Here is an 11,377-nt window from a genome sequence, read left to right as displayed (position 1 = left end):
TATCTTTCCCCCAAAAAATACTGTATACTGTATATATACTGTATAGTTTTTATTTCAGTAATTTCTGATCTTTGAATCTTTCTGTTCATCAAAGAATCCTGAAAAAAAAAATACTGAAAAATTGTTTTAAACATTGATAATAATAATAAGAATAATATTTATTTTCTTGATCAGCAAATCAGCATATTAAAATGTTTTCTGAAGGATCATGTGACACTTAAGACTGGAGTATAATATGATACTGAAAATTCAGATTTGATCACAGGAATAAATTACATTTTAAAATATATTTAAATAAAAAGCAGTTATTTTAAATAGTAAAAAATATTTCATAATATTACTGTATTTTAGATCAAATAAATGCAGGCTTGGTGAACAGATAAGACTTCTTTAAAAACATTACAAATCTTACTGCTCAAAAACTTAACTGGTAGTGTACGTAAACAGAAGAATTACACATTTTACACAGTTTCACCAAAGTTATTAGCATTTGTCTCAGAAGGACTTCATATAAACAAACGATAAACCCGCTAAAAATGTCCAGACAGACAAGGGGCTGACAATGTTTGAAGTTAATCAAGAGTATCTGGCAACCCGCCTTACAGTCGCTTCACCAGGAAGTTTATTCACACGAGACCAAAACGTCACCGATGGACGATACGAGTGCAAGGTTTGTCAGTTTAACAATTACTTATATTTCTATAGTATTTCAACTGTAGACTTAAATAGTAATATAAACAAGTGCTGAAACATGAAACAGCGTAGCGTAAAATTCATAAAAGCTTAGTGAGCCAATCAAAATCTAGCTAAATCCTTCTAAAAAGTAGCTTCCCTTGTTTGAAAATGCTGTGATTGCGCATTCCCTGTAGCCATAATTGCATAATGTAGAAAAACAAATAGTCTACAGTAAAATCTAATGTTTTATTGTTTTGAAGAACCGACGATGTGAAAAGCAGGCGTGAATCACATGATCCGACTCGCTTCCTTTTCTGTGGCTGTCTAAAGTCATATTGTGCTGCCTACCTAGACATCATATTGGAGCATTTTAAGCTGTGCTTACGATGCCCCAAAATGCCCTCTAGGTAGGTATCTCACTAGGTTTTTATACATAAGCATTTCTGTAACTTTAATGTGTAATGGACTTCAAACTGTATTCAGATGGATGCTGCAAACCGCTCTGACTTCTACATTGGTTTGGCACTTGCTGTCAGCTCGACTATCTTCATCGGTGGCAGTTTCATATTGAAAAAGAAAGGTCTCTTACGACTGGCCAATAAAGGCTCCACTAGAGCAGGTGGGTCAGTACAGTTTGCAGAGTAACCTACCATTGCGCAATACATTATTATGCAGTATTTGAATTGCATTGATTTTTTATGCCTTTGACATTGTGACTGAATTTTTCTTGTGCTGTCTAACCAGGTCAAGGCGGATATGCATACCTGAAAGAATGGTTGTGGTGGGCCGGGCTTATATCAAGTATGACATTATCATTTTATGTATTTATTTGCCACTAGTAAGGCTGAAGTATAAAACATAACCAGAATATGTTAACATGCATAGTGTATGGAGATTCATAGATCTTAGTTACAAAATATTGCTGTGAAACACATGAAAACGTCTATATGGACACTCTAATCACAATCCTTTGTCTTGTCTTGTCATGCGTGTTTTTTTTTTAGTGGGAATAGGCGAGATCGCAAACTTCGCAGCGTATGCATTTGCTCCTGCCACATTAGTGACACCTCTGGGAGCACTGAGCGTTTTGGTCAGGTAAATTTACTCTATGAACAACACCACTTGAAAGTTTGGGATCTCTTATTTGATCAAAAATACAGTATGTGAAATGTGACCCTGGACCACAAAACCAGTCATAAGGGTCAATTTTTTGAAATTGAGATTTATATATTATCTGAAAGCTGAATACATAAGCTTTCCATTGACTTATGGTTTGTTAAGACAAAATTTGGTCGAGATACGACTGTTTGAAAATCTGTAATCTGAGGGGGTGCTAAAAAATCTAAATATTGAGAAAATCACCTTTAAAGTTGTCCAAATGAAGTTCGTAGCAATGCATATTAGTAATCAAAAATTAAGTTTTGTTATATTTACGGTAGGAAATTTACAAAATATCTTCATGGAAAATGCAACTTATGAAAATGCATCCTAATGATTTTTGGCATAAAAAAAAAAAAAATCGATCATTTTGACCCATGCAGTGTATTTTTGGCTATTGCTACAAATATACCTGCGCTACTTAAGACTGGTTTTGTGGTCCAGGGACACAAATATTATTACAATTTATTTCTGTGATGACGTATGATTCTTCAGAAATCATTCGAATATGATGATTGAGTGCTTAAGAAATATTTCTGATTATTATCTATTTTGAAATGTGATATTTTTGTGAAAAATGTCTTTTGTTTCAGGATTTTTGAAGTATAGAAAGTTAAAAAGAACAGCATTTGTTTGAAATGGAAACATTTTGTAACATAAGTGACGTTACTGTCACTACCAGTCAAAAGTTTTTTAAATTGTCTTCTGCTCACCAAGCCTGCATTTATTTGATCCAAAATACATATATTTTTAAATATTTTTACTATTTAACTTATAGAAATTAATAATTTTATTTAGCAAGGATGCTTTAAATTGATCAAAAGTGATGATAAAGATATTTATAATATTACAAAATATTTCTATTTCAGATAAAACCTGAAGAAAAATTCTACTCAGCTGTTTTCAACATAATACTAATAATTAAAATGTTTTTGAGCGGCAAATCAGAATATTAGAATGATTAGAAGGATCATGTGACTGGAGTAATGATGCTAAAAATTCAGCTTTAAAACCACAGGAGTAAATTACATTTTAAAATATATTCAAATAGAAAGCAGTTATTTTAAATAGTAAAAATATTTCAAAATTGGACTGTTTTTGCTGTACTTCAGATCAAATAAATGCAGGCTCGGTGAGCAGAAGAGACTTCTTTAAAAAAAAACAAAAACATCAAAAATCTTACTGTTCAAAAACTTTTGACTGGTAGTGTAAATGAATCCTTGCTAGATGTAAATTTACAAAAGGTTGTACAGACTGATCCGAACATTAATTCTTTGTCTAAAATTTGACTGGATATACAACCTTATTTTTTGTCATTAGTGCTGTGCTTTCATCATACTTCCTGAGTGAGCGGCTGAATATCCATGGGAAAATTGGCTGTTTGCTGTGCATCTTCGGTTCCACAGTTATGGTTCTCCATGCTCCGCAAGAGGAAGAAGTTGCTTCTTTAACTGCGATGGCAGAGAAACTCAAAGATCCAGGTATTCTTCTACCTAGCTTACAAACACACTAAGCATCCTGTAAGCTCTGTGCTATTTTTCATTATACTCATTTTTCTTGCATGTATCACAGGATTCATCGCATTTGCTGTCTGCATTGTCGTCGTCAGCCTGGCTCTGATCTTCTTTGTCGCACCTCGCTACGGTCAGAAGAATGTGCTGGTCTACATCCTCATCTGCTCTGTGATTGGTGCGTTGTCTGTGTCCTGTGTGAAAGGCCTTGGCATTGGGATCAAAGAGCTGTTTGCTGGAACGGCTGTCCTGAAAGAGCCTTTATTCTGGGCCCTTCTCATATGCCTTGTGATTTGTATCAGTATCCAGATAAGCTACCTCAATAAGGCGCTTGATATCTTCAACACTTCTATTGTTACTCCTATTTATTATGTATTTTTCACCACATCCGTGATGGCTTGTTCAGCCATCTTGTTTAAAGAGTGGCTTCAGATGTCCAGCGACGGGGCTATTGGGACTGTTAGTGGGTTTCTTACCATCATCATTGGCATTTTTCTTCTTCATGCGTTTAAGGACATCAAATTTAAATTGGACTCTCTACCTTTATATCTGCACCTTGGCCCTCAAGACAGAACGTGGGACCAATCGTACACTGCTTTGCCAACCGATGAGAGAACTGTTATGGATGAAAGCAATCTGACTAAACAAAGAAATGCAAAGAGCTTCTTTCCTGAGAGTTCAGAAAAGAGGAGTAATGGTACATTTATTACCTAGAATAATATCTTAATGCTTAATGTTTTTGAGTGACTACTAAAATACAGCTTTACTGTTTGCTACTGTACAAGCACACTTTCCAAAACTTTAATACTGTAAGAGTACTTGAATTAGCTTTTTTTTAGTTTAGAAGGAACTTGTGTTACAGATTTTCCATCTATTTCTATTTAAATCTTGCCATTTAACAATTTTATTCAGGTTTTTATGCTAATAATGATCAGTTGTAAATATTAAAATCTTGAAGAAGCAGTACAGGGTTTAAAAATCTGTTGTACGACGTCTTAAATGTTACATTATTTATTCCATGACCAAACCAGCCTTGTTTAGACGATACCTAGGGTTACATTAAGCACCTGAAATTTGTCGACTTAACATTAATGCTTTATCTGTTCAATAAAAGCATTTTTTTTTTTAAATACAGTATGCTTGACTACTTGTACTCTACCACTTAAAAGTTTGGGGTCTCTTTAAGTCTGCATTTATGTGATTAAAATGCTGTCAAAATTGTGAAATATTATTGCAAAATAAAATAACTGTTTTCTATTTTATTATATTTTAAAATGTTATTTATTCCTGTGACGCAAATCTCATTTTCAGAAGCATTACTCTAGTCTTTATTGTCACATGATCCTTTAGTAATAATTCTAATTTGCTCCTCAAGAAACATATATATTTTATATATTATATATTATATATTATATATTACATATATATATTTTTTTCAAGATTCTTTGATAAATACAAACTTCAAAAGAAAAGCAAAAGTCACTTTTGATCAATTTAATGCATCCTCGCTATATAAAAGTAAGCTTTAAAAAAATCTCACAGACCCCAAACTTTTCAAAAGCAGTGTTTTTGTCCTATACAAGTATTAGGGAACACACATCTTTATATTTGCAAAATATTTTCTTAAGCAACAGCCAAACTTCTGAGGTGGTGCATTGTTTCCTATTATTTATCTGAAGTGCCTAATATTTTTATAAATAGCACACTGAAGTATTTAAGGAGTTTGACTGCTTTCTCTTCTGACATTTGTGTACATCATATGAATAACTGCAGGAGGTATTTTATCTTTTTATTTCAAGTCCACATTTCAACACACACTGAATAAGCCACAGATCTTGATGCGTTTCCAGTAAGACAATGGAGTGCCGACTTGGTATGTAGACTGAAAAGAAAGTGAAAGCCGAGCCACCTCCTCAATTCCAGATAAGATTGGTACAAAGGGAGCTTTCAGTTGATGTTTCAATGATGTTTCACTGGGAAATGTCAATATCGACGGTGACAATAAACAGGCTGTGGGACTGGGACATGCATCCATTGATTTTAAATGTATGGCCTTCGCAATAATAAAAAGAACAAAATGAGGCACTTTGTCTTTGAGAAATTAATTGAATCCTGTTGATAGCTGGTGCCTCACAGCTCTTACACTGGCGTGCCAGAGCCTCAGTAAGTGGCTGAATGATGTGGTTTTGTCATTGGCTGTGGTTTTATTAGTCTGTCATGGTCTCAGAGAAGCTTCCTCTACTTCTCTGTGTTTGCTCTAGTCTGTTGAGGATAAATTGACTTGTATCGATAAATCGTTCCACGCAGTTTACAAAACACACCTCTGTCCTGGAGTCAAGCTTCGGGCCAGGCTTGTCCATACACTTCTCCTGCAAAGAAAAACACACTATGAGCTCCAAAGAAATCCACAACTCATGATCTTGATGCATTTGGTAAACAAACTAGACATAATAGTTTTGGAGGACCTGTAACCTGGTTCATCCATTTTGGATTGAGATACACAACTGGATGCAATATACCATTCCAGTTATTACAGAGATATGCATACATTACTAGTCAAAAGTTTGGAACAGTAAGATTTTCAGTATATTTAAAAAAAAGTCTCTTCTGCTCACCAAGCCTGCATTTATTTGATCCAAAGTACAGCAAAAACAGTAAAATAGTAAAATATTTTTACTATTTAAAATAACTGTTTCTTTTTTATTTAGCAAGGATGCTTTAAATTGATCAAAAGTGATGATAAAGACATTTATGTTACAAAAGATTTCAGATAAATGCTGTTCATCTGAACTTTCTATTCATCAAAGAAAAAAAAAATATATATATATAAAATATATTCTGTTTGAATATATTTTAAAATGTAATTTATTCCTGTGATTTCAAAGCTGAATTTTTAGCATCATTACTCCAGTCACATGATCCGTCAGAAATCATTATAATATTCTGATTTGCTGCTCAAAAACATTTATTATGTTAAAAAAAGCCAAGTAGATTTTTTTCAAGTTTCTTTGATGAATAAAAAGTTCAGAACAACAGCATTTATCTGAAATAGAATCTTTTGTAACATTATAAATGCCCTTATCATCACTTTTGATCAATTTAAAGCAGCCTTGCTAAATAAAAGTATTAATTTCTATAATTTCTTTCCCCCAGAAAAACCTTTAAAAAACGTCTGACTTGTACTGTATTTGATCAAAAGTGACAGTAAAGACATTTATAATGTTCCAAAAGATTTTAATTTTAAATAAATGCTGTTTTTTTTAACTTTCTATACTTCAAAAATCATGAAACAAAAGACATATTTTCCAAAAAATATTACATTTCAAAATGTATAATGATAAGAAACATTTTTAAGCACCAAATCATCATATTAGAATGATTTCTGAAAGATTATGTGACACTAAAGACTGGAGTAATGATGCTGAAAATTTAGATTTGATCACAGGAATAAATTACATTTTAAAATATATTCAAATAGAAAACAGTTGTTTTAAATAGCAAAAAAATGCTGTATTTGGGATCATATACATAAATGGAGGCTTGGTGAGCAAAAGAGACTTATTTAAAAAAAAAAAAAAAAAACATTACAAATCTTACTGTTCAAATACTTTTGACTCGTAATTTACACAAGCTGTCGCTACTTATACAAGCTCCGCGACAAAAGAGGGCAGCACATTTGACTTATTACTTAAACTACATACAGAAACATCTTTAGATCATAAACTTGCGCACAATTCAAGCGATCAGACAGGATATGCTGTGCAATGCAGAGTCCGTCTTCTATCATGTCTTCTACATAAAGTGATGCACTACGCAGTCCAGTAGGACAGAAACACAAACTCACCCAGCACACTTCTGTCATCTGATGAACCAGCTGCTGAAACCTTTGCTTTTGAGACTCGACCTCGATAAACTGCTGCAGTTGAGGGTCTGCCGTGACTCCTTGATTATCCATTAGGAAGAAGAATAGCAAACGCTACAAAAAAATCTCTTAATGGTGATACTGACCACTGTATACACTGTTCCAGCGCTATGCTGACCTTCACGTGTCTCGATAGCCAGGAAACAGTAGAGCGGAGCGCCAATTAGAACGCGTGAAATCAAGAGGAAACGGATGTGACTTAAGGTTGCACACGGAAGTTGTAGAAGTCGTAGCACGACAAGGGTGTCAAAGAGTAGTGAGGTTGGTAAGCAGAAAATCCTTTTTTTCTTCGTCTTGTATTTGTACTGTGGTGAGGTAAAAATTGCGACATTGTCTCAATTTAGCAATTACTTGTACGTTTTTGCAGGGTAAATGCATGTGTTAACAGAAATAGTGCGATAGAGATGAATGTCAAGCAAGGTCTTACAGAAAGCTGCTAGCCTAGCCACGTAACGCTAGTTATAAATGTGATTAAACGTTCAGTGTTTTGTTTACACACTCTCTCTTCAATGCTAAAAAAAATGTAGATTTTTACAAATTATGTATATGATTTGAAAGTAACCATATTCATGCACATCTGCCATCTTAGCCAGATGATGTACAAGTTACGTTTGAGTCGTGTTTATCAAAGTAATATTGCATTTATTCGTTTCGTTTGATCATTCTATGCAGTTCCTACATAGTCAAAAATATGGATATTTTTGAATATGTAACATTTGATATATTTTACAGTATTATATTAGCCTAAGCCTGGTTTTGGTTTCACGTACAGCAGCTGTTTATAAGTTGTTTAAATGTACACAGTATTCAAATTGACTGATTCAGTTATTGGATGGATACAACAAAGAATAAACAGTACTATATATATATGTATATAAACATTAAATACTTTAAAGGTTTTTGTTATTCCTGTGAGCTTATACAGCTGTTTTTAACATTGTAGAATTTATTAAAGTTGACTAATTCAATTATTGACTGAAATGTTACTGTTGTTTATTTTAAACACCTGTGTTTTATTTTCTCTTAGATCAGCTTTCTTGGCACAATGGGTCGTCACTTCGGAGATTTGGCCAAGATAAGGCATGTGGTCACCTACAGTATTTCTCCCTTTGAGCAGAGGGCTTTCCCAAACTACTTTTCTAAGGGAATCCCAAATGTGTGGAGACGTTTCAAAACGTCTGTATTCAAGGTTGCACCACGTAAGTCACGTTTGTCTAAAATTCATTAATTGTGTATATGTTCTATAGTATTCTAGCTATAAATTGAAGCAAATACTGTGTGTGACCTATATTTCTAAACAAATCTCCATCTCTGTTTGCAGCTATGGTTCTGATGTACCTGACCTACACATGGGGCAATCGTGTTCATGAACAGACCAAAAGAAAGAACCCTGAAGATTATGAGAATTAACCGTGAAATCGCTCAGCTGAAAATGTGTCCTTGTGTAGCTTCTTGTTCAATAAAGAAAATATTTATGTGAAAATGGATTTCTGACTTGTTGCTACTTAATCAATTTGATTCAGTTTAGTTGATTAATAAAGTACCTTAATATGATCCATCGCTCTCACTCTGACTCAAATGTAGTGTAGTGACTAGTGGTCATCATAAATATTTAAAACACGTGTGTCTTCTGGCAAGTGGTTGTTTTGCTATGTGAAGGCAAGTTTTGTTGTGTTCTATTTTTTTATGTTTTTATACACTACAAGTCAAAAGTTTTTGAACAGTAAGGTTGTTAAAGATTCTTCTGCTCAACAAGCCTGAATTTATTTGAGCCAAAATACAGCAAAAACAGTACAATTTAGGAATATCTAAGTAGAATATTGTTTCAGCTTTCTTTGACGAATAGAAAGTTCTGAAGAGCTGCATTTATCTGAAATATAAATCTTTTGTAACATTATAAATGTCTTTTTCATCAGTTTTGATCAATTTAAAGGGTCCTTGCTAAAGAAAATAATTAATATATATATGTATATATGTGTGTGTGTGTGTGTGTGTGTGTGTATATATATATATATATATATATATATATATATATATATATATATATATATATATATATATATATGTATATATATATATATATATATATAGCATATATAGCTGCATCTCAAAAAATTCATTTTTTATTTCAAAAACTAAAACTTTAATATATTCTAGATGCATTACATGTAAAGTAAAACATTTCAAAAGTTTTTTGGGTTTTAATTTTGATAATTAGAGCTTATGTCTCATGAAAATCAAAAATCCAGTATCTCATAATACTAGAATATTTACATTTGAGTTTCCTTAAATGTCCATCCCTATAGTATAAATTCCAGGTATCTCTTGTTCTTTCAAACCACAATAATCAGAAAGACCGCTGACTTGGCAATGGTCCAGAAGACAATCAATTTGCGGACACTCTCCGCAAAGAGGAGAAGTCACAGAAGGTCATTATTGAAAGGGGTAGCTGTTTACAGAAAGCTGTTTCAAAGCATATTAAAAGCAAAGTTGACTTGAAGGAAGAAATTGGGTAGGAAAAGGTATACACACAACAGGGATGGCTGCAAGCTTGAGAATGCTCAAGCAAAGCAGTGGACTGAAGCTGAAGTCAGTGCGTCAAGAGTCACCACACTCAGACGTCTTCAGGAAAAGGGCTACCAATCCAGTGGTCCAAAGTCCTCTTTTCAGATAAAAGTAAATTTTGCATTTCATGATGGCTGCTTGAAGTCCAGTGTGCAGTTTCTGAGGTCAGTGATGATTTGGGGTGTCGTGACCTCTGCTGTTGTTGGTCCACTGTGTTTTATCAAGTCCAAAGTCAGTGCAGTCATCTACCAGGAGATTTTGGAGCACTTTATACTTTCATCTGCTGACAAGCTTTATGGAGATGCTGATTTCCTTTTCCAGCAGGACTTTAGACAGACAATGTGACGCAAAAAGTGCTGATATATGCTTTGGGTGGGCCTCATCGATTGTAAGACCAGATCTCGGTTGTCACCTAATAATCACCAGAGATATGCTTCGAACTATATGTCCATGTATGGAGTTTATGTGTTTCAAACAACATAAATCCTTTTTAACCTAAGTAATGACATAGTTAGCAACCTCTGTTAGAGTATAATTGCTGTTGTATTGAGAATGTTCGCAGAGCAGCATACGAACTCCACTGAGAGTGTTGAAGCTGACTTTTGCTGATAAAACTGCAAACTATTTTCTTCAATAATTTTTTCTTAAGTTGATTAGACTTTGTTCATCATATCTGGTCCTTGGGTTTTAACTATAAATTCCCCTACATAATGTAATATTGATAATAATAATAATAAAATGTTTCTTGAACAAATCAGAATATTAGAATGATTTTTGAAGGATTATGTGTCCCATTAAGACCGGAGTAATGATGCTGAGAATTTAGCTTTGATCACAGGAATAAATTACATTTTAAAATATATTCAAATAGAAAACAGTTATTTTGAATAGAAAAAAAGCAAAATTTGACTGTATTTTGCCTTACTTTGGATCAAACAAATGCAGGCTTGGTGAGCACCCTGGTGAAAAAAACAGCATATGCTGGTAGGTATGTTTTGATGCTGGGATGCTGGTTAGGTATGTTTTGATGCTGGTTTAAGCTGGTCCTTCGCTGATTTATGCTGGTCCTTTGCTGGTTCATGCTGGTCCTTGACCAGCAACATGACCAGCAAAAACCAGCAAAGGACCAGCTTAAACCAGCTAAGGACCAGCATAAACCAGCAATGGGCCAGCTTAAACCAGCATCAAAACATACCTAACCAGCATATGCTGTTATTTTCACCAGGGCAGAAGAGACTTCTTTAAGCAACATTAAAAATCTTACTGTTCAAAAACTTTTGACTAGTAGTGTACATGATGATGAAATTTAGCTGAACACTACTATGAGCACCCTGGTGAAAAAACCAGCATATGCTGGTAGGTATGTTTTGATGCTGGAATGCTGGTTAGGTATGTTTTGATGCTGGTTTAAGCTGGTCCTTTGCTGGTTTATGCTGGGCCTTAGCTGGTTTATGCTGGTCCTTTGCTGGTTCATGCTGGTCCTTAGCTGGTTTATGCTGGTCCTTTGCTGGTTCATGCTGGTCCTTAGCTGGTTTATGCTGGGCCT

At 34.0% G+C, this 11,377-nt stretch overlaps 3 protein-coding genes across 5 annotated transcripts; 2 read left to right on the top strand and 1 right to left on the bottom strand.

The window, feature by feature from the left end:
* Nucleotides 1-601: 601 nt before the first annotated feature.
* Nucleotides 602-4,606, top strand: zgc:101583 (uncharacterized protein LOC494104 homolog). Of its 2 annotated transcripts, XM_051128039.1 has the most exons (7): nt 646-670; nt 936-1,082; nt 1,159-1,294; nt 1,420-1,476; nt 1,680-1,770; nt 3,154-3,314; nt 3,406-4,606. In XM_051128039.1, exons 3-7 carry the CDS (start codon nt 1,159-1,161, stop codon nt 4,056-4,058), a joined length of 1,098 nt encoding a protein of 365 aa, XP_050983996.1. In that variant the 5' UTR covers nt 646-670; nt 936-1,082; the 3' UTR covers nt 4,059-4,606. The 2 variants fall into 2 exon arrangements, with proteins under 2 accessions (XP_050983995.1, XP_050983996.1); XM_051128038.1 differs by lacking the exon at nt 936-1,082 and having other exon boundaries at nt 602-670.
* A 513-nt stretch (nt 4,607-5,119) lies between these two features.
* timm8a (translocase of inner mitochondrial membrane 8 homolog A (yeast)) lies at nt 5,120-7,336 on the bottom strand. The gene is made up of 2 exons (XM_051128040.1): nt 7,189-7,336; nt 5,120-5,713 (listed from the first exon to the last, which is right to left on the bottom strand). Exons 1-2 carry the CDS (start codon nt 7,297-7,299, stop codon nt 5,552-5,554), a joined length of 273 nt encoding a protein of 90 aa, XP_050983997.1. The 5' UTR covers nt 7,300-7,336; the 3' UTR covers nt 5,120-5,551.
* A 43-nt stretch (nt 7,337-7,379) lies between these two features.
* On the top strand, nt 7,380-8,753 carry LOC127176398 (cytochrome b-c1 complex subunit 8). Of its 2 annotated transcripts, none has more exons than XM_051128041.1 (3): nt 7,380-7,527; nt 8,294-8,465; nt 8,588-8,753. In XM_051128041.1, the coding sequence occupies exons 2-3, from the start codon at nt 8,312-8,314 to the stop codon at nt 8,674-8,676; spliced, it is 243 nt and encodes an 80-aa protein (XP_050983998.1). In that variant the 5' UTR covers nt 7,380-7,527; nt 8,294-8,311; the 3' UTR covers nt 8,677-8,753. The 2 variants fall into 2 exon arrangements, with proteins under 2 accessions (XP_050983998.1, XP_050984000.1); XM_051128043.1 differs by having other exon boundaries at nt 7,414-7,531.
* Nucleotides 8,754-11,377: the final 2,624 nt, after the last annotated feature.

This window comes from Labeo rohita, chromosome 14 (genome assembly GCF_022985175.1).
Source record: "Labeo rohita strain BAU-BD-2019 chromosome 14, IGBB_LRoh.1.0, whole genome shotgun sequence".
In the NCBI taxonomy this organism is placed as follows: domain Eukaryota; kingdom Metazoa; phylum Chordata; class Actinopteri; order Cypriniformes; family Cyprinidae; genus Labeo; species Labeo rohita.
The sequence above is the reverse complement of the archived record's forward strand: the minus strand, read 5'-3'. Positions and strand labels throughout refer to the sequence as shown.

What these genes read in the sequence shown, in the direction of transcription:
- zgc:101583 (XM_051128038.1), top strand. Translation starts at nt 1,159, where the DNA reads ATGGATGCTGCAAACCGCTCTGACTTCTACATTGGTTTGGCACTTGCT. An exon ending in TAAAGGCTCCACTAGAGCAG is followed by an intron (nt 1,295 to 1,419) that starts GTGGGTCAGTAC and finishes CTGTCTAACCAG; the next exon opens with GTCAAGGCGGATATGCATAC. An exon ending in GCACTGAGCGTTTTGGTCAG is followed by an intron (nt 1,771 to 3,153) that starts GTAAATTTACTC and finishes TTTTGTCATTAG; the next exon opens with TGCTGTGCTTTCATCATACT.
- timm8a (XM_051128040.1), bottom strand. Translation starts at nt 7,299, where the DNA reads ATGGATAATCAAGGAGTCACGGCAGACCCTCAACTGCAGCAGTTTATC. An exon ending in AGATGACAGAAGTGTGCTGG is followed by an intron (nt 5,714 to 7,188) that starts GTGAGTTTGTGT and finishes TTTTCTTTGCAG; the next exon opens with GAGAAGTGTATGGACAAGCC.
- LOC127176398 (XM_051128041.1), top strand. Translation starts at nt 8,312, where the DNA reads ATGGGTCGTCACTTCGGAGATTTGGCCAAGATAAGGCATGTGGTCACC. An exon ending in TGTATTCAAGGTTGCACCAC is followed by an intron (nt 8,466 to 8,587) that starts GTAAGTCACGTT and finishes CTCTGTTTGCAG; the next exon opens with CTATGGTTCTGATGTACCTG.